Below are 22,500 nucleotides of genomic sequence, written 5' to 3' on the forward strand. Positions count from 1 at the left end.
ACCATCGCATCAGGTATTCACTGCATGCTCTCGAGATGGAGCTCCAATGGCATCCCACGGGAAGCTTTGATATGCATACTCAGTGATTTGGCTCCGACTGCATACATGACATCGCGGCATGAGCGGACGATTAACCCGGGTCGGAGTTCGGACGCGTCCCGACTGATGGCGTTGCGCGCGCAATGCGCGGAGCGGCATCACTTACTGCACCTGAAGTCATGGATGAGATCAGAGCCGACGTCAGCATCAAAATGAATTGATATAATTATTGCTTCTATTCTTTCCGGATATATCAGTGGAATATTGAGGGGAAATTTGTGGTGTAACCGGGTATTTGTGCATAGATCGGAATCACGAATTGACACTCCCGATGCGCACTAGGATTATCACCTCGTGCGTCAATGCAAACTCACTGCATCAAAGTCATCAAAGCGTTAAGTCCGCAGCTACGCCGTGCGCGTGCTTCAAATCCTGCATAGGTTTTGTGCAATCGATGCGTTCGGGCGTGCTGAATAGCTTTACAAAGTGACTTGCCATGCGTTAACGAAGACCTCTGCCTGTGTGTCAGCGTGTTTGGTTTGAGATTCATCGTAAAGAGTGGGACTGCGTGGGATACATACATACATAGTACCCGCGTGGACATTTGCATGCAGTACCCCCGCCGCTCCCTTCCCTTCCCTCAGAGGGAAGCTGCGTGCAGTACCCCAGCCTCTCGGGCACCCTAGCCGGCTATGGCGTCTGTGTTCGTGGCCGTCTACGTCCGCCGCCCCACGCTCACAGGCCGGCTGGGCTATGCTGGGATCACGTCATGGGCCAGCTAGGCTGTGCTTGGATCACGTCATGGGCCGGCTGGGCTATGCTGGGATCACGTCATGGGCCGACTGGGCTGTGCTGGGATCACGTCATGGGCCGGCTAGGCTGTGCTAGAATCACGTCATGGGCCGGCTGGGCTGTGCTGGGATCGCGTCATGGGCCGGCTGGGTTTGCTGGGATCACGTCATGGACCGGCTGGGCTGTGCTGGGATCACGTCATGGGCAGGCTGGGCTGTGCTGGGATCGCGTCATGGACCGGCTGGGCTGTGCTGGGATCGCGTCATGGGCCGGCTGGGCTGTGCTGGGATCGCGTCATGGCCTGGGTGGAACATTTACCATGGCAGGCGCGGCGTCATGCGCGCCAACTTTCGCTGTCATAGTTATAATTGCTTATTTTGGTCGTTTTTTCACGCCGACTCCTCTTGGTAGCCTCCACTCAAGTTGTAGTGGGGGCTGCCAGTGTATTCTGTAGTAGCCAGAATTATCCTCGGGGGGTGTCAAATCGTATTCAAACTCGTGCGAATTCGGAACGAATTCATGCGAAATCGCCCAGCGTCCAATGCAAACTTCCTCACTGAGGGCCGGGTCATGGTCCTGTCCCCCTTCTCACTTGGTCGTGTATCTGTCTCCATCTGTGGATAACGGTGTGCTACACTTTCGCTGGATGTTCGCGAGCACTTCTCGATTGACATGTGGTCTGTTTTCGTCGCGACGCAGCTGTCTCTGCGCTGCGTTTGTGACGTGTTTGTGACCTGCGTTCGGAATGCGCATTGGGTGGGTCGTCGTTGGGAACGGAGGTGTGGGAAATTGAAGAGAGCAGACGGCCCTGGCATTTTCACCTTTCGTCAAAGTGATACGACATCCACCCTGCGCTACAGCACAGAAATACGGGAACGTTAAAGCGATATTTGCCTCTTTGCCTTGCCTCCTAATGTTTATTTTGCCTCTTGCCTCTTCTTTTAATGTTTATTTTGCATTATTATGACAATTTTGTCACGTTTCGGAACATGTGCATGCTGTTGATTCAGAAACATGTCCACTTTAACGAACGTGCTATATAACGTTATGTACAGCCTTTCAACTCAGCCAGAACTTGGGGCTACATTTCATACCATTCGGTGACACGCTTTGCCAACAACTACCTCAAACCTAATGGATGGCAACGTCCATCCTATAATCTCCTAAGCACTGGGCATCGTCACCCCTAATGTTATTAGGTCTGGACGTCGCTGAGTGGGGCAGAAAAGCGACGGGGGAGGTGCTTACCAAGAGCCGGGCGGGGCGCATTACGGAAGATAGCGTTCAGAAGCCGGCGGTCCGTAAACAAGGCCGAGCCGCCGCCCGCGGCGGCAGGCGCTCCCCAGCACCCGGGCCCGCCTCGCTAAACCTTGTTTTCACCCGCGGTCGTTGGGGTAGCGTCCACAATAAACAGGCGGCCCAGACTGTTCGGCTGTTTGGGCGTCGTGAGTCCAGCCGCCACGCCGTCCCGTCCCGGCCCCGCTCGGCATGGTCCACGGACGCGCTGCAAAAAAAAACGATTTCCGGGGGATTCCTGTTGACCCGGTTTCCGGGACGAGCGCCACCTGGTGTGAACGAGGTTATTGCATCTCGGACGGGCGAGGCGCGGGTCGATCGGGGCCAACCGGCCGCCCTCCGCGAAGCAGGCCTTCCCAGAGGCTTTTAGGTGCTATGTGGAGCGTCATCTCTCATGGTGTGTGATGCATAATGTGGAGATGAACTATGGAATGCACCGGCTGAACCCATTTTGCATACGAAGTGACACCAGAATTCGAGCATTCAATTGCATATTGGACACGCTGACTGTGATCAGAATATGAATGCGAGGTAGAGGATAGTAGGTACACGGCTCATGTTTGTGAAAGGTTAAATTCGTCAGAATGAAATACGAAATATTCATCCCCACCGACAGTTGATTTTTGATACGGCGCAATTGCAGTGATGCTTTTAAGTCTTTGACTAAACGTGGAAAGAAAATTAGCGGCCACCATGCATGGCTTCTACAGGATATCCATACATAAACAATTCTGCATGTTACTACGTATTAAGTTGCGTAAGTTTCCCACAGATTGAAATAATGTTAAAGCAGGTCCGTTTGCTGGGGCGTCTTCAAGGGGAGGACTGGGGTCTACGTGTCGCACGAGGCCTCGATTTTGAACGCACATGCACGTGTGTTCAGGTAATTGTCTTAAATTTCATCAGAACTTTTTGAATGGATGGATTCCTGGGATCCATCATCCAAAAAGTTCGGACTTGCTTAAAATAAAAAACAATATAATATTTTGTGTTATAGAAATTATGATACAACATAGGCATCATTCAAAAAGATCGAATCATCCACAACAACCAGTGCTTAGCTCACGCTAAGCATTGCTTGTTGTGTGAGCCCTGGCCCCCACAATCCGATGGGATAATTTCGGGTCCACGACAGAATTTGGCGGCGAAAATGTAACGTGTCGCAGTGCTTGGCACGGTCCGTACTGCACTTTAACGTCATTTGACCTTCAGCGTGGCCGCCGCCATCGGCCGCAGGCCACCCCTGTCAAGAGCAAATAGCGAGCATCTAAAGTGACCCGAACCCACCCTGCCACGGGTGAGTGAATCTGAGGATAAGCCCTATAAGTAACTGAGCCATCGGGGTGGGAAAAATCGCAGCAGACACGTAAAAATACGCTGATAAAATACCAACGATGTTGTTATGCGACATGCCAGATATTTTGCACGCTCTTAAGCATGTGTTTTAGTACAATTTGTGTAGCCGTGCTTCCCGATTACGAAATCCTGCATGCACTTTGCACGAAGGCATAATGAAATGGCAGATAAGTGCCAGCGGTGAACGGCGCTGCCGGGTCGACGGCTCTCGGTCAGTGCGCCTCAGGGGACGCTCACCTTTCTTGTCGGGCGCTCCCAGCCGGTCGGGGCTGGCGGACGAGCGGGCCGCCGGCAGCTCGCCGTCCAGGATGTCCACCGTCGACGCCGACGGCTTCACGTCGATCACGTCAACGCTGTCCCAGTGCTGTCCCTCGACGTACGTGATGGTCTGCAACGGGTGTGGAGTGTCACCAGGGCAGTTGCGGCAGGTGGTGCAGAGTGTCACCAGGGCAGTGGCGGCAGGTGGTGCAGAGTGTCACCAGGGCAGTGGCGGCAGGTGGTGCAGAGTGTCACCAGGGCAGTGGCGGCAGGTGGTGCGGAGTGTCACTAGGGCAGTGGCGGCGGGTGGTGCAGAGTGTCACTAGGGCAGTGGCGGCGGGTGGTGCAGAGTGTCACTAGGGCAGTGGCGGCGGGTGGTGCAGAGTGTCACTAGGGCAGTGGCGGCAGGTGGTGCGGAGTGTCACTAGGGCAGTGGCGGCGGGTGATGCGGAGCGTCCCTAGGGCAGTGGCAGGCAGGTGACGCGGAGTGTCACTAGGGCAGTGGTGGCGGGTGGTGCGGAGCGTCACTAGGGCATCGGCGGGCGGGTGGTAGCCAGGCGACACGTGCAGGGCGGGGTGGGAGGCGGCCAGCCGCGAGTGGGGGCAGGTGATCAGGGCGGCCGCTGGGCGACGCGTGGGAGGCGGGTGTGGGTCGGTGGGACGTCACATGGAAGACGGACGTGAGGACGTGGGCCGTAATGCGGGAAGCAGAGGAGTCATTTGCCAGGCGCGGTGACAGGACTAGCAAAATGCCCGAAAATCAGGATTTTAACAAGGTGTTTTGCGGGGACGATTTTCGGATCCATATCCTTGGCAAGCGTAGGCTGCTGTACAGGCTGTACAGGCCTCATTATCCCAGAGCGTGTTCCCAGTTCAACGCCACGGTTAATTCGACACATTACAACTTTCCACGCAGTCCTGTGGCATGGCCGCCTCCATTTCAGTTTAACCAACTGCCAACTGACGGCCAAAGACGTGGGCGCACCATTTCCGCGATGCAACCCTGGATGCCTGCTGCACATAGAGTAGACTGACATCCGCTCGGGGTTCATCCGCTCGGAGAAAAAGTGGAAATGATCAGGGCAAGATACAACACAGGAGCTGGACAGTCAAAGTCCGTCACGTAACGGCAGATCCTTCGCTGCGCGTCACGCCCACGTGATCTGCCGCTCCAGCAGCTGACTTCAGCCGCCGCCGTCTCTCGAACACGCTGCGCGACGTGACTGCGGCACCAGAGGAGCGGCGCGAGAGGATCGTAAGAGCTCTGCGAGCCGCCCCACAGAAGCAGGTTTGGAGCGTTGCTGACTCCCTCACATGCGATATCTGCCGCGGTCTGGCGCATGTCGTCTTCTTAGACTTTAAGCTCAAGATGGCTGATCGCACAGAGTTGAGTAACCATGCTGCATTTACAGCGCCGACCGAATTCCGTCAGCAGCTACGTGAGCAAGACGCGCAACGCCAGCATTGGTGCATCACGTCTGCCTAACTGGCGGCTGTTCTAGCGTCGTCGCAGTTGTCCATTAGAAAAACGCCGCTGCGCTCTGACGGCAGCAGAAACGTCGTCATATTCCGGCCACGTTTGTGGCTTTCTGCGGCCACCGCTTCGCCGTGTCAGCCCGTCTTTTGGCGTTCGAAAACTGCTGAGGTGTCACCGACAGTGCGGGCATCCAAACCATCCGCCTTTATTGGATCGCAAGTTTTCTCCACTCATCTTAATAAGCTCAAAATGGCTGTAGGAAACAAAGAGCGCTTCCCTTGGTATGCTGCGTCGCTTCCTGTTGTGGTCCACCGTGTAAGAAACGAGTAAAGTACGCGGCACCCAGAACATAGGTTGTGAAGAAAGTTGTTCAGCCGAGGTATGTTAGTGAAATGTTTAGCTAAATTGCAGCTTTGTGACAGAACTGTTTGCTTAAGACTACGCGCAGTCCACATACACACGGCCAACAGATTGGATTCAACCGTTGGTATCTTAGTTCAGCTTGAAATTGCGTAGGAGCGAACTTTTCCTTGCAGCATCATACTTGGTTTACGGCGTGGCAATATGCACGCATGAAAAGACGTAACATCTCGCGTAAGTTGTTAAGTGTATTAACCAAGAGCATTCTGCATATAGATCGTCTCGGTGGCTCAGTTGGTTAGAGCGCCTGTCTTCCGATGCATTCACCCACGGCAGGGTGGGTTCGAGTCGCTTTAGGACGCTCGCTATTTGCCCTTGGCAAGTATGGCCTGCGGCCGGTGGCAGTGGTCACGCTAAAGGTCAGTTGACGTCAGAGGGCAGGACGGACCGTGCCGAGCATTGCGGCACGTTAAGCTTTCGCCACTAAAATTCTGCCGTTGCCTGGAACTGCGCGATCGGATGGTGGGGATCCGGGCTCACACAACAAGCACTGCTTAGTGTGAGCGCTGATCCCAGAAACTCATCGATTCAAAAGGTTCGGATCAAATTTATAAAAGATAAGATGAGACAGCACTAATAGCCTTATTTGTCGTAGAATAAATAGAATGGAATATAAAAAGGACGAATAGAATCTGTCCATTTTGCTGTTAATTCTATCAATATCACTATCACTATATATAACTATCACTATCAATAGGAGGAATATCACTATCAACACTGTCTCATCTAAGCGCAACATCTCATTTGATCCATGTTCACGGCTGGTCGAAAGTTATGTGCCGATTTCCAGCTCTCTTGGTTTTGAGATCTCAGGGAGTCCAATTGATGCGCCACCCGAGCGAAGAGTATTCAACCGGCCACACGTGCACGTGTTAATAACTTCCCACCGTGAACTGTAGGTCGGCTACTGCTCGTTTATCCTAAGGACAAGACAAACAAGACGCTTGGCGATATAGCAGCTGTCTCTTTGTTCCTAGTATAAATTAAACGTTGGCTAATATTCATTAGACCTACCCGGTTTGTTTAGCTGAGGCAGGGCTTCCATAGGGAAATGCAGAGCCAAACCAGGCGTCCAGACGGTCACGGAAATATGGGATTACATTGCTGTCAGACGTGATCAAACGTGACATCCCGGCAAGACAGTGCCGTGATGTGTCGGATATGTGTCCAATAACCATTTACCTTTTCCAACTTGTGCAATGGTATAACCCAGACAGCCTGAAAACACCAGCAAACGACACAGAACTCGCACGGTTTGTGAGGCCGCAGAGAATCACAAAATCGTCATGCTCGAGAGCGTCCTCGGGTAAGACTGGGTAGCGTCTGCAGTTTGGGATCATCTCTGATGAAATGAACGAACTTTATGCGTTCAATACACGTGGCTGAGCAGTTCTTCAAATGCGTATTCACAGAGTCCCTGGAAAAGATCAACATACTGAGGGGAGCCATGCGCAGTAGAATGCGCGGTAAAATCCGAATGTACGTGTAACCCGACCGCTGTATGACAGCCTCTCAAAATCTGAAGGTGTACTTAGTATTGCAAGAGCCAGAACTAGCATATACGAGGGAACAACGCCGCGTATGCATTCCAAGCCGTGCCACCTGCAAGTTCTTGAAGCTGAATTTTGTCATAGCGTCAAACCAAATACATCAACTGATTTCGAGGTATACCAGTTAGCTGTGCCCACAGCGATTTGCCTAGATCGCCTATCGCCTCAGATCTACGGGTGCTGCACGCACCTCTGAGCTGCAACAACCGCCAAGCGCGGACCTGACCCCGTGCAGGCACGCGCTTCCCACTGGCCGTCGGGACCGCTACAGTGCCGGTCTGACCCCGCCGACGCTGCACCAGCCGGCGACGGCGGAGGTGGACAGCGCCGCACTAACTGCCACATTTATCGCCGCCAGCTGTCCCCCGCCCCTCAGAAGAACAGACACGACGGACGGCGACGCCGGAGGGAGAGAGAGCGGAGGAGCGGTTAGTGCCTGTCCTCCCAGCGGACGCGCGGTAATGTCGGACATGTTCCGGCGGTACTGCTGGCAGACTCGATTACGGGAAGGTGAGGAGGGAGCCGACGGAGACCGCTCGCGGCTTCCGCTCACCGGCAAGAATGGTTTCACCGCGGCTTTTCGAAACGCATCAACTGAAATGCATTCAGTTTGGAGGCAAACATGGATTTTAAACGATACAGCAGAACCGAGCGCAGTTTATTGTAACGTCATCGTGATACCCTGTCAAAAGCAGAGGAGAAGACGCAGACCGCCACAGCAACCACAGCTGGTGGTTGATGGTGAATGGTGATGTCATCCCTTAAGCGAGGTTAGGACACTTTAGACAGGAATGGCGACGTGAGTATTTCTGCTAGCCGAGCGCGTGGCCTTTTGACGCATGGTTCAGCGTTTCATTGTCGTATTTTTTCGTTGGACTGCAGCCAACCCACACGCCAGCACAGAGGACAGGCCCGTCCGGTCCTGCGCTCTCGCGCCTCAGCACGATCGTGTCGGCAGACCAATGCCCAGTGCCGAATTTCATGCCTGCGGCGATGCCCCAGGCTGCACCCATGCCGAATCCGCGGCGTCTATCACCGCCCGCCACGGCGGCGCCGCCACTCGTTGGGCGCGTTACACCGCGCCTCTTCGGGTGATAACGCGCATCTGCATAGAAATGGAGGCCGATGGTGGCGGCGAAGGCGGCGGCGGCAGTCGGTAGTCGGTCCGCTCTTCGTGTCATCAGAGACGCTATGTTCCTACGTCTTGGCCACCACGACGGACAGGGCCGTCCGCATCGTCGCATGCCCCACCACGGCATTGACATGGCCGCCCGGACACAGGGGTGTACTACCACATGAGTTTATAGCAAGCCTGACCTCCGTTACGATTATTCGAGCCCATTCTTGTCGATACCCAGGCATGAAAGGCAGTTTGATCATTATTTTACGGCCAGGAAATGCGATTCCGATGTACGCAGCGTCAGGCAATCGCCATTACATCGCGCGGACGTGCTGCCAAATGCAGGCAATTGCATTCCAAGTTTCGAAGGCAAGACAGTCACATCCCAAGCCCAGGCCAACTCTTAAAGCGGACGGCACGTGCCCCAGCCCCGGGGCTCCGCCGCGGCTGCTCCCTTTCGGCCTGATGGCCCTAAGCCGCTCCCAGACTCGTCACGAGCGTGGCCGTTTCATCTATAACGCACCCAGACGGGCGCTGCCGCGGCGGCGTGCGGCGACGGCCGGCGTGCGGCGGCGGCCGCGCCCGGCTGCCCGGGCACCCGGCGCGCCGGCCGCGGCTCGTCACGACATGTCTGCTGCTGGGTTATGCACGCCGCTCTCCGGCGGTGTGGCGGCGGCGTTCAGAGAAGGCGGGTCGATGGAGGTCGGCCAACCGGCCACAGTCGGCGGGCGCTGACGAGCTGGTGTCGGACAGACGGCGCGGCCAGCTGCCAAAAGTCAGCTCGGCGGCAGGCCGAGAGCTGAGCAAGAAACACACTGAGCTCATGATCTTTCCTCTTTCCGAGTTCTCAGGTAAAAATAACCCACCTGCAGTATATCAGGTTATGAAGATTCTTAACATATTATAATAATGATGATTGGGGCGTTAGGGCGTGCCGACTACCGAGGTCATTTCGACTGCATTTTATGTTCACCAGTACTTCCTGGCGTAATGCGCCTCTTTATCAAGAAACTTCGTTTAGTTCCCATGGGAACTAAGGGCAGTCGGACGCACAAGGCAGCGTCCCTCCGTCAGGCTTTTACATCGGAACTGGAAATCGAACGGTGTCTGACGTCACCGGAAGCGACGGCACGCGCAGACTGACCGACCGGTCGACGGATCGGAAATCTCGCACGACTGTTGTGAACAGGCGGATTGCCGAGGGCAGAGTCCTAGTCACAAACAGTGATCGAAAAAGGCGGACTGGCTGTGGCAACCAGACTGAAACAGAATGCTTGTTGCAAGGAAACTGACTGTCGTTAGCAGACTAGACGGGCTGTCGCGAGCAGACCGTCTGTCGCACAGACTGCCACAAGCAGAGTGCCTGCCACGTGCACAAGGATGACGCGGGCAGGCTGATCACCGCAAGCAGACTCATCATCGTCATCAGAATGTGTATCACAAGCATGCAGGTCGGCATATGCAGCTTTGACGTGCAGTCCGTTTACCCCACGCAGACTGATTACTTAGGTTAGATTAGACAGACAGCGCACGTTTGTACATTTGCAGAGCTTGGCAATCGCATAATGCACACAGGGTGATACCGGCCGCCAGACAAGGTCCGATCGCACTGACTGACACCGGCAGGGGAACTTTGCCGCCGTTGACGGCCGCAGTTCAGCCAACTTCTGAAAAGTGGTGCCCACAGGCCGACCGTAGTGACAGGCTTAATGGCCACCGACTGACAGCCGCAGCCCGGAAAACTTAATGGGGTGTGATTTATTTCTGCGCTCACTGGCCGTAGTTTGAGCTGGAGTGGTGCACAGCAGACGCAGGTCATATGCTTGGCATTTGGCGAAACGAACTCATTTAAGTCGGCGCGTCCGTGAAATCAGCTGACCGTCTAAATAGAAGTTATCTATTTCTTGAACTAGGGGTAGGTGTTGTCACCCGGCGACAGCGGTTAATAATGTTCGTGATTTATTGGAACCATTGATGGTTCCCAAGAAATTCTGATGTATGAGCGGCTTTTGATAACCAGAGGCCACTGCTTACTGGTGTCCTTTCAAATCTGAATACTAAAAGCCAATAATCGCTGCTGTGGCTTACCGTCGAGAGACTTCGCTCATCACCACTGAGCGGAAACGCAAGCAGAAATGGTCCCAAAAAGTCAATAAATTGCATGAAATAATAATTTTCAAGCATGAGTATATTCAGAAATGACGGTGTTTGAGAAATAAGAAAAATGACAGTGCGGACAGTTTTCCATTCCCAGTTCAGCATACCGCATTTGTGCTCGACTCAACCACACATGAATCGAATTCATACTGACCCAAAATAATTGGGAACCGAGTCAAGCTTCAAATTGAAACCACAATTGAAACAGTCATGTGTGTGTGTAAATAACACATTTATATTCTCTGAAGCACAAAGCATTCGTCCGTGAATCGTCAATTTCTCGGATGAACGACTTCGTGCATAGCCTAAATAAGTGCGCAAGTTGTTGCAAGTTTCCTCCCTCAAGTGCCTCGTAACCTTGTAATATGGTTCGGTAAATATGTACGTTCGTGTTTTACGTTAAGAGGTATGTTGGCATTAAATCCGGCAAGTTTCCTTAATTCCATGAAATGTCGTCACTCGTGTTGTCATTCATTTTCATAGCACTTTCAAACCCTCATTCCAACCACACTAGCCAAAGTGAGGACTCGAAAAGACACCAGTGCGCAATGCTCCAAGATAATATGGTTGAGTTTCGCTTAAAAGTGGGCTAGGGTGAGTATCCACTCACACTTTCCAGAGGGACCACAGAAAAATGCTCGAGGTTTCCTCCCGCTGACAACGTGGCCTAGTATTGACAAAGCAGCGGACGCTTAAATGGACACTGCATCCCCTGAAGCTCAGAACCCGATCGTGTTCGGTTGCCTCTGGGTGGGACAATTTATTGTTAATTGTGCTCTGAGGTTCACGAGCCTCGATAGCCGCCATCACCTCGATGCTCCATGCTTCGCTCTGACAGAGGATGCTGGCATCAGCTGACCTACGCAGACTAGGGTCATCGCTCAGCCATTCCAAGACACAATCTCCCCACGTCTTGCCTGGATGATGGCCCATAACCAGATTTCTGCTCATCCGATCCGCACGATTAATAAAACTGAGGCCTTGCCCGGCCCGCTATTAATTCCACGTGAGAGGTCGGACCGCGCTCGCTGGGTTTGGTGGTTAAAAACTGACGCAGCAGAATCTGACTTCCTGACATCCTTTGTCTTCGTGTCGCACATGCAGGGACTCTGACTCTGCAGGGACTCTGACTCGCAGGGACTCTGGGGCCGTCATGGCGAGACTAGTGTAGCTGCTCCGATAAAGCCTTATTGGTGATTCCATGAACGACGACATTCAGTAGTACGTTTCCCAGGGACACCGCTTTATTCTATTTCTTTATTTATTTATGCTTTACATTCCTGCCAGCCACACGATTGTGGTCGTTGCGGTAGGCTGCACACGTACATATGGTGGGCAACGTAAATGGTTCATTTGAAAAGCGATGTATTCAATAAAATCGGTAGAATAATCGTTTTCCTGCATGTCATAAATGAAGTGTACATGTTAGAGATTAGTGAAACATTCGAACATTATCATACATGTTATCGTCACACCCCTTCGTTGATGTCCCTCACTCATAATAGACGCTTCATACCGGTGTCCCACGAAAAAAATGGTCCATTTGGGGGGGGGGGCAAATAGCTTCTTCGCTTTTTTTCGTATTCAGTTGAGATTCTACAATGACTGAAAACCAGCAATACATCTGCGAAGAACATTTTAACGTTATAATTTGGTTAAGCTGCCATGGGCAGACGATTAACAGTTAGTGAGAGAAGATTTGCAATATGAAGACTCTTTTCTAATATCAAGTGTATTTAGCGCGAGATCAATTATTCCGATAAATCAAGGTGGCTTGCATGTTGGGGACCGCGATTCGGAGAAAAGAAAAGAAAAGAAAAGGAGTGGGAAGATACAGATACAGATATCGACATTCATTAAGGATATCTTAAACTGGCTTGCGGCTAAACATACAACACTGACAATGTGGCATTATCACACAATATGCGCCCCCCCCCCCCCCCCCCCCCCCCGCTGTAACTCCGCCGCACACAGGACATAACCATATGAAATCCATCACGGTCGGGAATATACGTCGTTCCCGCACAGGCGTCACACCAGAAGATCCTTTTTTTAATAATTAAGAGCAGGGATTCTACCGGAAAATGCGCCACCTTGCACAGCCGAAAGGTTCAGGGACTGACCACAAAACGCTTTAAGAGTGTAGGCCCCTGACGGCCTCTTTCATGTAGAATGACGACCTTGCCCTCCGGGCCCGAGACCAAAGGATTTCTCCTTTGGGAATGCTTAAAGAAAATTTGCGCAACAAACCACGACCCAGCCGTGCACTCGAAAGGCAATTAAGGGGTAAGTGAGTACAATTCCGGGAGCATCTCGCGGCAATGTGCTGAGGAAGCGTGCGCAGCGCATATCTGTGTGGTGCATCCGAGGCTAAGGAGCCATCTGAAATACGTTACCATTGGCTCGCAGGGCTTGCTTTCGGGACGCCCATTATGCCGCAGAAATCTTGAACTTCCACGATTCACACCAGCTTGATAGTTTAACGGTGACCGGGACCGAATGAAGCCGTTGTACAATTCCCAGTCACAGAAGCACAATATGTGGAATGACGTTAAAGCATTTATATCAGGGAAAAACACATGCCACTCACTCTATCGAATTCGTCAGTGCAGCGAGTTCCTGGTCGGCCATATGACATTCAAGAGATCTCCCTCATAAGAGGCCACAGCGGCGCGATGACAGAAAAAAATAGGGTCCACAATACTTGTCACGACCTATGCACACAGATGTTGCAGTGAATCTACGGATAGGTTAATTACAAAGGTGTGTCAGCTGTTCAACACATGGGCATTGATTTAACCTTAGTGGAAGGCTGCGTATTATCATCTGCGGTCTGCATTACTCGTAATCACTCACGCTGTTGTCAAAGTTCTGCAGGCAGCTAAGCGCGTGCAGTGACTGTCGATGTAAATGCGGCAAAATAATAATCCACGCGTTTTCCATACAATCCTGAGCTGATCCTGGCTCTCCCCGAAGGAGCGCTTGACAACGAGCCTCGTCATTCCCAGAACTGCTCACTTCCCCGGCCCGTTCAAATTCCAGCGCAGATGGAGTATCAAGCGAGGCTTCAAGTCGTCATCCCCCGTCTGACCCTACATTGGCGAGCTGCGCCAGCTCTGGGAACCCGCACACCACACGTCCCAAACTGGCGTGTTGCCTTATGCGCCAAAGCTCCTTGACATTGGAGATCTGCACAGAGTCTTTCGCTGCCAGAAAGCGTGTCGCATCACAGATATCAAGAGCGCCTCTCTCGCGGAACACATTTCGCGCCGTACCGTAACATACCGTATCGTAATCATTGAGAGAGGTGATTTCTTGTACGTTTTTGCCATTCGGGGTTCCGAGTGTTTCGGCCAGTACGGTAACGGACAACTCATCCCGCGCTCCGGGGCGCAACCGTTGGCGTCGCGCACAGCTCTTCCAGGAGTGTGCGATCGCCCGCTGGAAGCCATTTCGCCTCGGCGGAACCCACTCCGCCCACGCAGACCTCGCGTGACGGCCGCCGCCGCCGGCGACGGTGCCGTCGGCCCACGCGGAGCCACTTCCCGGCGGCGCCGCGGCGACCCGACCCCGGGGCGGCGCTGCTGACCTCCATCTGATCAGGAGAAGTCTAGCCGGGGGGGGGGGGGGTCGCGAGGGACGCGCCGCCGTCGGCGATGTACGACATCGCGTGGAATCGAGCCCAACGGCAGTGGTGCAGCGGAGGAGCTCGATTTAGGTGGCCAATGTCACGGGTGCCGCCAGAGGAGGCGCGCCATTCGGCACCCTTCAGCGCCGTGATGGTCGTGGTAGAAGTTGTGGTGTGATGCGGACCATGTAAAGGGTGAATGCACCTAGTGTTATGTTGATTTGAAACTATATATCTATGGCATAGTCCAGCGCACTGAGCAAACACGAGGCTACAATTTACTTGGGCAGTTAGCCGTGTACTTGAACCCCTAGGCATAGGCCAAGCTCAGGTCTTCCCTCCCCATGTCTGTCTGCCCCCCCCCCCCCCTCCTCTCAATGCTCAGCGGAAATCACCTGAAAACGCGCATGATAAAAGCCGAAAATGTCCAGATTTGAGGTGTCGTGTTTCGAAAACATCAAAGATTTCGTTGTGAACCAAAAACGTTAGTGGAATGAGTCCATAAGTACTCTTGTTTATGGGCCAATTGCACTGTCATGTCTGATTGTAGATTATATTGAACTGTTCCAAATGTGAACATTAAAGCTTGAAGAGTGTACGATAACGACAGCACTGAAGGTTTATCTGCAGCTTAAAGCAATCGTGTATCTAATATGAGAACATCTGAGGCATGAACAGACACATCGTTCTTCACGCATCACTCACCTGAACCAAGCTTTCCCCTGATACATACGGAACCAATTTTCCTGTTATCTGTTACATTTCAGCATGTGAGTTTATTTGTATATGCGCTCTACAGTTACATGTTATAACATTTATGGCCTCGTACTTTGATTTATCCGAGTTATTACACTTGGTTTCATCACGTCCAATAACTCGAAGGAATATGGGTGTTTGACCATAGCACCGATTAAAATGAATATCACTTAACACGATTATGTTAGACAACTATCGAAATCATTTATCTAAATGCATTTATTAATATAGGTAACTTAAATAAACACTCATTAAAATAAAACCTAAGTTGAACCGAAGTGATAAGATCTCACGAAATATTAGGGCTAAGAGAGACCACCGGGCAGAATCTCAACCCTGTGGCTCATTGGGTGTCATCTGTCAAGTTTGACACTAGTTGAAACGCATAACAGATCGCAGAGCGAACATATGCCGCACAGATCTTGTGCATTCAAGCCTGTAAATAGCGTCGCACTGTGGCGGCGAGATGGAGCCATTTGTGACCAGCAGCGGGGCGCCGGCGGAATGGCTGCCTGCTCAACAAGACCAGGATTCATTCATCCCAAACGACCAGCTATCAAGAACGCTGACGAAGCCCCCTTACATCCCACCAATTGAAAGTATTAATAAACGTCACTTTGCTCCGCCAGCCCCGCCCCGAGTAATTTGCTCAGGCTTTGTCGTCTACAACATGATTTGATGTTCATCACCCTGATATCTAATCGCGAACATCGGCCGAATCAAACGCACAGGGCACACATTTCACATCTCATCAGACGCGCTCGCATTGACCGGAGATGGTTCCACCCGCGCCCACCCCTCCTGTGTAACCAGATGGTCCGTCTGCCGCGGGCCACGACTGCGGCGGGCGCGCGCGCACGCACTCCGCTGGAGCGTCATCGTCAGGCCGTGTTGACACGACCACGCCGCCCCAGCCCGGCCGGCCAAATTATTCCGGCCGACTGTGCAGCGCAACACGATCGCGCCGAGCCTGTCCCGCGGGGGAGAGCGGCGGCCGGCAGCCGGCGGCTGGACCGCCGCGCGCCGGTGGCCGCCGCCGCCGTCGGCCGGTCAGGGAGTGCGTGACCCGGCCTGGAGCCGGCCGGCCGGCCGACGAATGCCCCAGTAAAACGGAACGTGACTGATGAAAGCTCTCCGCCAGCTGCGAACTCGCGCCGCTCTCATTAAATCTTCCGAGGGCCCATCGCCGATTGTTCCCCGGCTGAAATTGGCGCCGATTGACTCCATTAGTGCTTCAGAGTGGCCAGCGTAAAAAGAGCGCGTCTCGAGGCCCTCGCTGATAAGGGCCCATTCGTTGCTTTGATTTCCTTGGCATAATAAGTTATAAAAGGGGGTCAGCGGTATTAACTAAATATGTCGACATGAAACAAATATGGCGAAGATGAATGATGCATGGCTCTTGTGAGGAGAGCTGAACCGGAGACAATCAAAATTCAAACCACTGCACAGCTAATGAAGTAATCTTCTAGAAAATAGCAAATGCCTCATCAGTCAATATGAAAAACGCTAACCGAGCGCTCCTGCTTGTACACTGCACATCACCAAGAACGGAACGTTGCAAAACGTGGCGGTTAGAAAGTGGACACAGCCTGGCTGCATTGATAAAACATGCACTTGCTTGCAGCCTCGCTTTCTGACTTCTGTTTTTGAACGCATAACACACTACTTTGGTCACGAGAGTTGCTGTGCTTCGAGTTAGCTTAAACGTGTGAGAAAAGTATTAACTGAGACCACCTGAATGCCACATATTACCCTCGCAGCCCCAGGTGACAGCTGCATGCACTTTTCAGCCGTAGAGAGCGCAGCTATGCAAAATTTTGCTAGATTTCTGCGTGCCAGCCGTTCAATCATTCATCAGACTTGACTTTCCTGCAGTGTGCAATGCGGTCAGATTTGATGACAAATTTTACTCTGTGCCATATGTCTCAAAGCAGTATGGGTGAGCCATCACGTCGACGTTGACAACATTTAATCAGTGATTATATCCGACTGTCAGACTATCATGGCCAAAGGAAATGAATCATGTCGAGACAATAGAAACACTGAAAGATGAACTTAACGACGCTGACAGTTATACGCAGGACGATGCTCATCCCTGTCATCACTAGCTCGTCGCACGCTGAGTAAGGCGCTTTAAGGGAGTGTCCCACCTTTGGAGCATGTTTCAAAAATATGCTGCAGTGAAACCCCAGGATCAGTTCCGTCTAATAGTTGCACCGGGTAGTGCCAACGAAGCACCGTCAAGGCAATAAGAGTATTCATTTTAATTATTTTCAAGCACAAATTACGCTGTCAACGCTTTGTAAAAGCACTACGCCTCTCAGCACCGCACAAAAAAACGACAATTAACGTGTTGTAAACATTACGGAATACACCTGTTGGGAAAGCAAGGCAAACGAAATGTATTACTCCCATAGTGGTGGGCAGGGGGTCCAATGAGATTCCTTTCGTGTAGGGGGGTTCTTCAAATCGAAATCCTGAACTACTGAGGAGTTCGAGAAAACTGATATTACTGATCAAAACGTACACGTCTGATTTAACAATAAGGGGAAAGTACAAAGAGGCGACATTCCACCTTTAGTGGTGTTACGGTCGGTAACACGTTTGAATGGTGTTACCTACAGGGCACACCCTTGCCAAACACTGAGCCAAGGCCCATTCCCGCTCCACCACAACATTGCCTCATAAATAACGTCGAAGTCAATCTAGTCACACATAAGCCTGTCTGCATAAACCAGGCCGCTTCTTTTGTTCACACTGAGTTGTTCACAATGGTGTTCACACTTTTGTTCACACTGAAAGTATTCCTGTAATGCAAGCTGATTTGTTTCATAGGTCTGATTGACTATTTTGAATTACCAGACCACAGGCATGGGTTGGTAAAGGTTAAACAAACAAACATGCAGTTGTGTGACCTGTAAGCATGATTGTTATGCTGCATGAAAATTATATTATTGATATGGTTACACTTGTTTTCTATGTCACTTTTTCACTGACCTGTACCTTCACTGCATGCCTGACAGATTATGAACAACATGGGGATGGTGGAGTCCTGGAACCCTACTGTTGAACAGTGTGTCATGGTGACATTACCTAAAATTTATGTTAACAGATTAACCACTGGTATATATTTCAGCATATCTTATTAACAGGTAACAGGGATGTGAGGTTAATCCCAGAGTAGTTGCTAGTGGTATTGAAGCATGTGGAAGTACAAGAGAGGAGCATACAATTGTCATAATTGAACATTTTTATTGATGATAAAGGACATATGCATAATTTTGAGCAATTTGTTCTGTACACATCAAGCTATGGCCTGTCCTTATTTTAATTGCATTGAATCTTCTCGATGTGGCCATTATATATACTTTTTCAAAGAAACATTCACTATGGCCATTGCTTTGTCTACTGTGTTTGACAAGGTGGGTGAGTTGTAAAAAATTGATATACGTCATAGATGTCATCCTCTTGCATTTAAGTATTGTTTGAATGGGGTTTTACCGTCATCATGTAACCTAAATAGTCAGTTATGGAAGGCAGTGAACACTTAATTCTTAAAATGATATGTGCCAAATGTTAACACCTGTGGATGAGATCTGACACGCACTAGGCGATCAAACAATAAAATTGTCATACTGTATGTTGCCCAAAGTAATGCAACTGGGTTTACGCAAATTATTGCCTTTCTCGATGTGGAGAGTCCCCAAGATTTGCAGTCTATGTTTCTTCAAAACACACCACTTGCTGCTCCCTGTCTGTTTCCCAAAGTGTGTTTGTGTTGATTTGAGTGGGATGAATTGACTGTTCGTTCTGATGCGCTTTTATCTTTCTCAATCTTAACATTACAACATTTAACTGGAGCAAGCTGCATGCATCATCATCTTTGTCATGAGGTGGTCAGCCATGTGCTGTCGCTTTGTGATGCCCGTGCACTGCACTTGCAGGTTCTGTATGCTAGAAAGCAACAGTGCACCTATGTCAGTCCGTTCCACAGGATCTGCCTCGTGGGGCTCTACAGGCACTATGCCATCCCCTGCCTCATGCTCATGATGCACAATGCAATGATTGATGCCTGGTGCAATGGTCAATGCAATGATAACCTCAGCCACATTGTCCATGTTTTTCACTCCTCAATGTTTTAGCTACCGCAGTTTGTTTTTCAGCATGCTCAAAGCACGCTCAATTTCGACACGTGGTTTTTTGTATGGTCTGTTGAAGTGGCGCTGAGTGGGGCTGAGGTGATTGTTGTCTAGGGAAGGGGTGATGATCTCCGGGGAAAGAGGAAGGTCCTGTCTTTGATGAGGTGTGTGTTAGATGGGAGAAGCTGCCGCCGATGCTCCCTGAGGTCGCAGCAGAGGGTTCTCCGAAAACACTTTTCTCCGAGTGAAAAAGTTCTCCGAAAAAAACGCGAGAATCGTGGTCGGATCCCGGAACCTTGCAAGTACATCTGTGAGCGCGCCGCGGTGATCACAAATAGCCAGTAGATGTGCTATTTGGTGACGCTTGTGGGTATTATGAGCAGCTGCTATCTCCTTGCTTGGTGCATCCATGAAGAGAAAGGACCCGTTGATGGCTGCAACCACACCCGGGGAGCCGGCGCACGCTGCAAGGCCTGCGATGGTTTCATGTAGCCGCGCTCCTATTGGCCACGCGATGGCGTCACCGCGCGTGACAGCAACGTACTTGCAAAATATTGTCAGATACTAGTGTGAACCAGATTTTGAAGCTCGAAACTTGTCGCCAACGGAGTGTTGGGTACTGGCTCGGCAAGATATTGCAGCGCAGGCATCACATCTTCCAACGGCCGCTTCGGGTTGCCTCTGCGATGGCCGTGACTGTTATAATAAGGAGCCAGCTTCGCCTAGAGATTGTGAGAAAAAAACTCGCGCGAGATACGAAACTGCAATTTGAAATTTACGTCATCAAGTCTTGGAATCACGTCAGCTACATAATTTTCTGTTTTGTTCACGCGATGTTGGCGCTTTGGCAGGGCCAGAACAGCCACGTCGGCGAGTGTACCACTGTGTTAGTTACTTTCTTGATCCTGCAGCATAAATAGTTTGTCTGGACAGTATGATTGTGGGAAAGTTTATATATTCCTTGAACGTTTTGAAGTGTAAATATGCTGCATAACCTGACGTCACATGTTACCATGGATATTGTTCGTTTGTGTGTCTATATGTAGAACTCTCCTTAATGCGACTTGTCACAACATGAGATTTATCCCTGCACATGTGCTCCGAGCAAAGCGGTATCCCTGCTTGCAACCACACGCGCCGAAACTCTTTCGTGCGTAGCAAAATATATGGACGACCTTAAGATACATGCACGATGATCTTAGATCGCGTGATGCCCAGTGCCTCTTAAACTTCGCATCTGTGGTATGATCCACTGCATGTGGTTACGCCCACGCAACGCTTGAAATAATGTCACGTCTTTCTGAGTCGAGGGCGATGATATCCCTTTCTCTGCCTATAATATTCTCGTTTAGCTAGGTCGTTATGGTATAGGCAGCTGTTGTGAGAGATTCCCTGAAGTATTTGTACATTTATACATTGAAGTACATTTGACTGTCCCGACTCGTCATTATCATCTCTGCTGCGCGTCAAATGTGTTTGTTGGGAAACAGCTGATTTTACTAGCCACCATGTTGAGGAGTTACTTGAAGCGTTCTCCATGACGTAGATGATGTAACTTTGGAACGTCATGGGTTGTTACCTGAAGGGGCGGAGCGTCTGGCAGCATTTTCCCATCAAGAACGGGACCCTGGGACGTGTTGCCTAGCACCTGGGCTGCGCTCCACAGCACCTGGGCTGCGCTCCACAGCACCTGGGCTGCGCTCCACAGTACCTGGGCTAAGCTCCCCAGTGTCCGGGCTGCGCTCTCAAGTACATGGCCGCGCTCCCCAGCACCAAACGCCGTCCACAAGTTGCAACTTATGACGTCAGAGGTCAGTGCGTCGCGACAGTTCCGGCGGCTTCGGGAAAAGTCGCTTATGTATGATGTAGGCACTTGCGATGTCACAGGTAGCGACTCAGGTAGGCATTTTGCCGATGAGAAACGCGTGCCGTCCAAAGGTAAAACCCCGTATGTTCATTTCAGGCCATTTCGTGTTTTTATGTCATGTGATTCGTCTTCTCATGCTCAACGGGGATATTTAAAGCAATAGTTGGAAATTTTACAAACTTTTAGCTAAAATAAAGGGATAAAAACTTGTGAACATTTCAACTGATTGTTTAAATAGTCGAATTCAGCATGAGTAGACGAATCAGATGACATAAAAACGCAAAATGGCAAGATGCGATAATAGGAATTTGTTCTCTTCCTAGCCATTCTAGGAACGTCTTTAGCCTGACACGAGGCTTCGCCTTATTTCGCGCATGTCGTCAGTACCAATAGACCTGCTCTATGGTGAAGGACTGGTGGTTTAGCAGTGAGAATGAGGCATCAACACACGCATCCGAAAAGTCCACGGTCGTGTCCTGGTCCTGCATGGTGCATATCGATGCGATAGTAAAGCAGTACGAATAAGAAAAGCCCTAGGGTTCGTTCGCATCGTAACTCCTCTCTAATGAGCAGGTCGCCGTTTGAATTAGGCCAGCGCAAATTCCGCTCATGTCACGCCAGTGCTGGAGGTAATGTGTTGTCTGACCGTCGAAATGATTGCCCATAACAGTCTGCAGCACGCGCAAGTACTAAGTAACCATTATTAGGTGCTAGTGACAGCACTGGTATCATTTAGACTGTGAAATATCGCTACGTGTTACGAGTTATGATCACGTTGCTTCGAAATATTACTGTAACGAAAGCGCTGGTGTTCATGCACCAGGCTGTCACCAGATTATCATTTAGATTGAAGCGACACAACTTTTCTTCCTCAGACACCAGTTATATCGTGCCATGGCAGGAGCATTTCCTTCCCGCTGCGTCACACGAGTTTGTCGTAAGATACACGATACAGACGTGATGTTGCATGGATCCCTCCATTTAACGCAGCCATAGCCCCATCCCAGCTTAACTCGCCCTGACAAGGCGACATCGGACCCTGCCAAAAACAGTAACACAAAATGAAGGAACGTTTACGCCTTTGATTCATTATACCATGGGATAACAAAATATAGTCCGAGTTTTCCCCCTAGGGGAAGCTGTGTCCCTCTCCCGCCATCCCCATACCATCTCCTCTCCCCGTCTCACTCCACTTTCAGAACTAACAGCCGACCTCGGCTCATCCCAGCAGCGGACTCACCTTGAAGTTGCCGAAGCCGAGGTGGTCGCAGGAGCACTGACACTCACGGATGTGCTGCTCCAGATCCTGCGGTAGCGGCGGCACGCACGTCAACTCGATGCTGTCCGGGTCCACCACGGAGGGCGACGCCCGCGAACACGCGTTTCCATTGCACTGGTTCCACCGTCGGCGCGGATCCATGATGTGCTCAGCTCCCTTGGAGCTCACTTAGCCACGAAAACACCGGATACCGCAGAAGCTGTCGCAATGCCAAGTCACCAGCGCCTGAGCGTCGCCGGTGTACGCCCGACGATATTGGCAGAGTGCCAAAACGCTCCGAGGTCGAGGCAACACGGCCTGATGGTGATCTTTCCAGCGGCACGCGTGGGTCAGAGGTCAGCCTCCGCCCGCGGCGAGCGTTCGGCA

At 51.2% G+C, this 22,500-nt stretch overlaps 1 protein-coding gene across 1 annotated transcript in view; it reads right to left on the reverse strand.

The window, feature by feature from the left end:
* The window catches only part of LOC119105399 (uncharacterized), a 23,804-nt gene extending 1,511 nt beyond the window's left edge, over positions 1 to 22,293 (reverse strand). Inside the window, exons 1-2 of the mRNA XM_037228865.1 lie at positions 22,096 to 22,293; positions 3,721 to 3,871 (exon numbers count right to left, since the gene is read on the reverse strand). Coding sequence (XP_037084760.1) covers positions 3,721 to 3,871; positions 22,096 to 22,275 — 331 coding nt within the window. The 5' untranslated portion in view covers positions 22,276 to 22,293. The remainder of the gene's footprint in view (positions 1 to 3,720; positions 3,872 to 22,095) is intronic.
* Positions 22,294 to 22,500: the final 207 nt, after the last annotated feature.

The sequence above is a fragment of the Pollicipes pollicipes genome, unplaced genomic scaffold (assembly GCF_011947565.3).
Source record: "Pollicipes pollicipes isolate AB1234 unplaced genomic scaffold, Ppol_2.1 Scaffold_6138;HRSCAF=7277_pilon_pilon_pilon, whole genome shotgun sequence".
Taxonomy (NCBI): domain Eukaryota; kingdom Metazoa; phylum Arthropoda; class Thecostraca; order Pollicipedomorpha; family Pollicipedidae; genus Pollicipes; species Pollicipes pollicipes.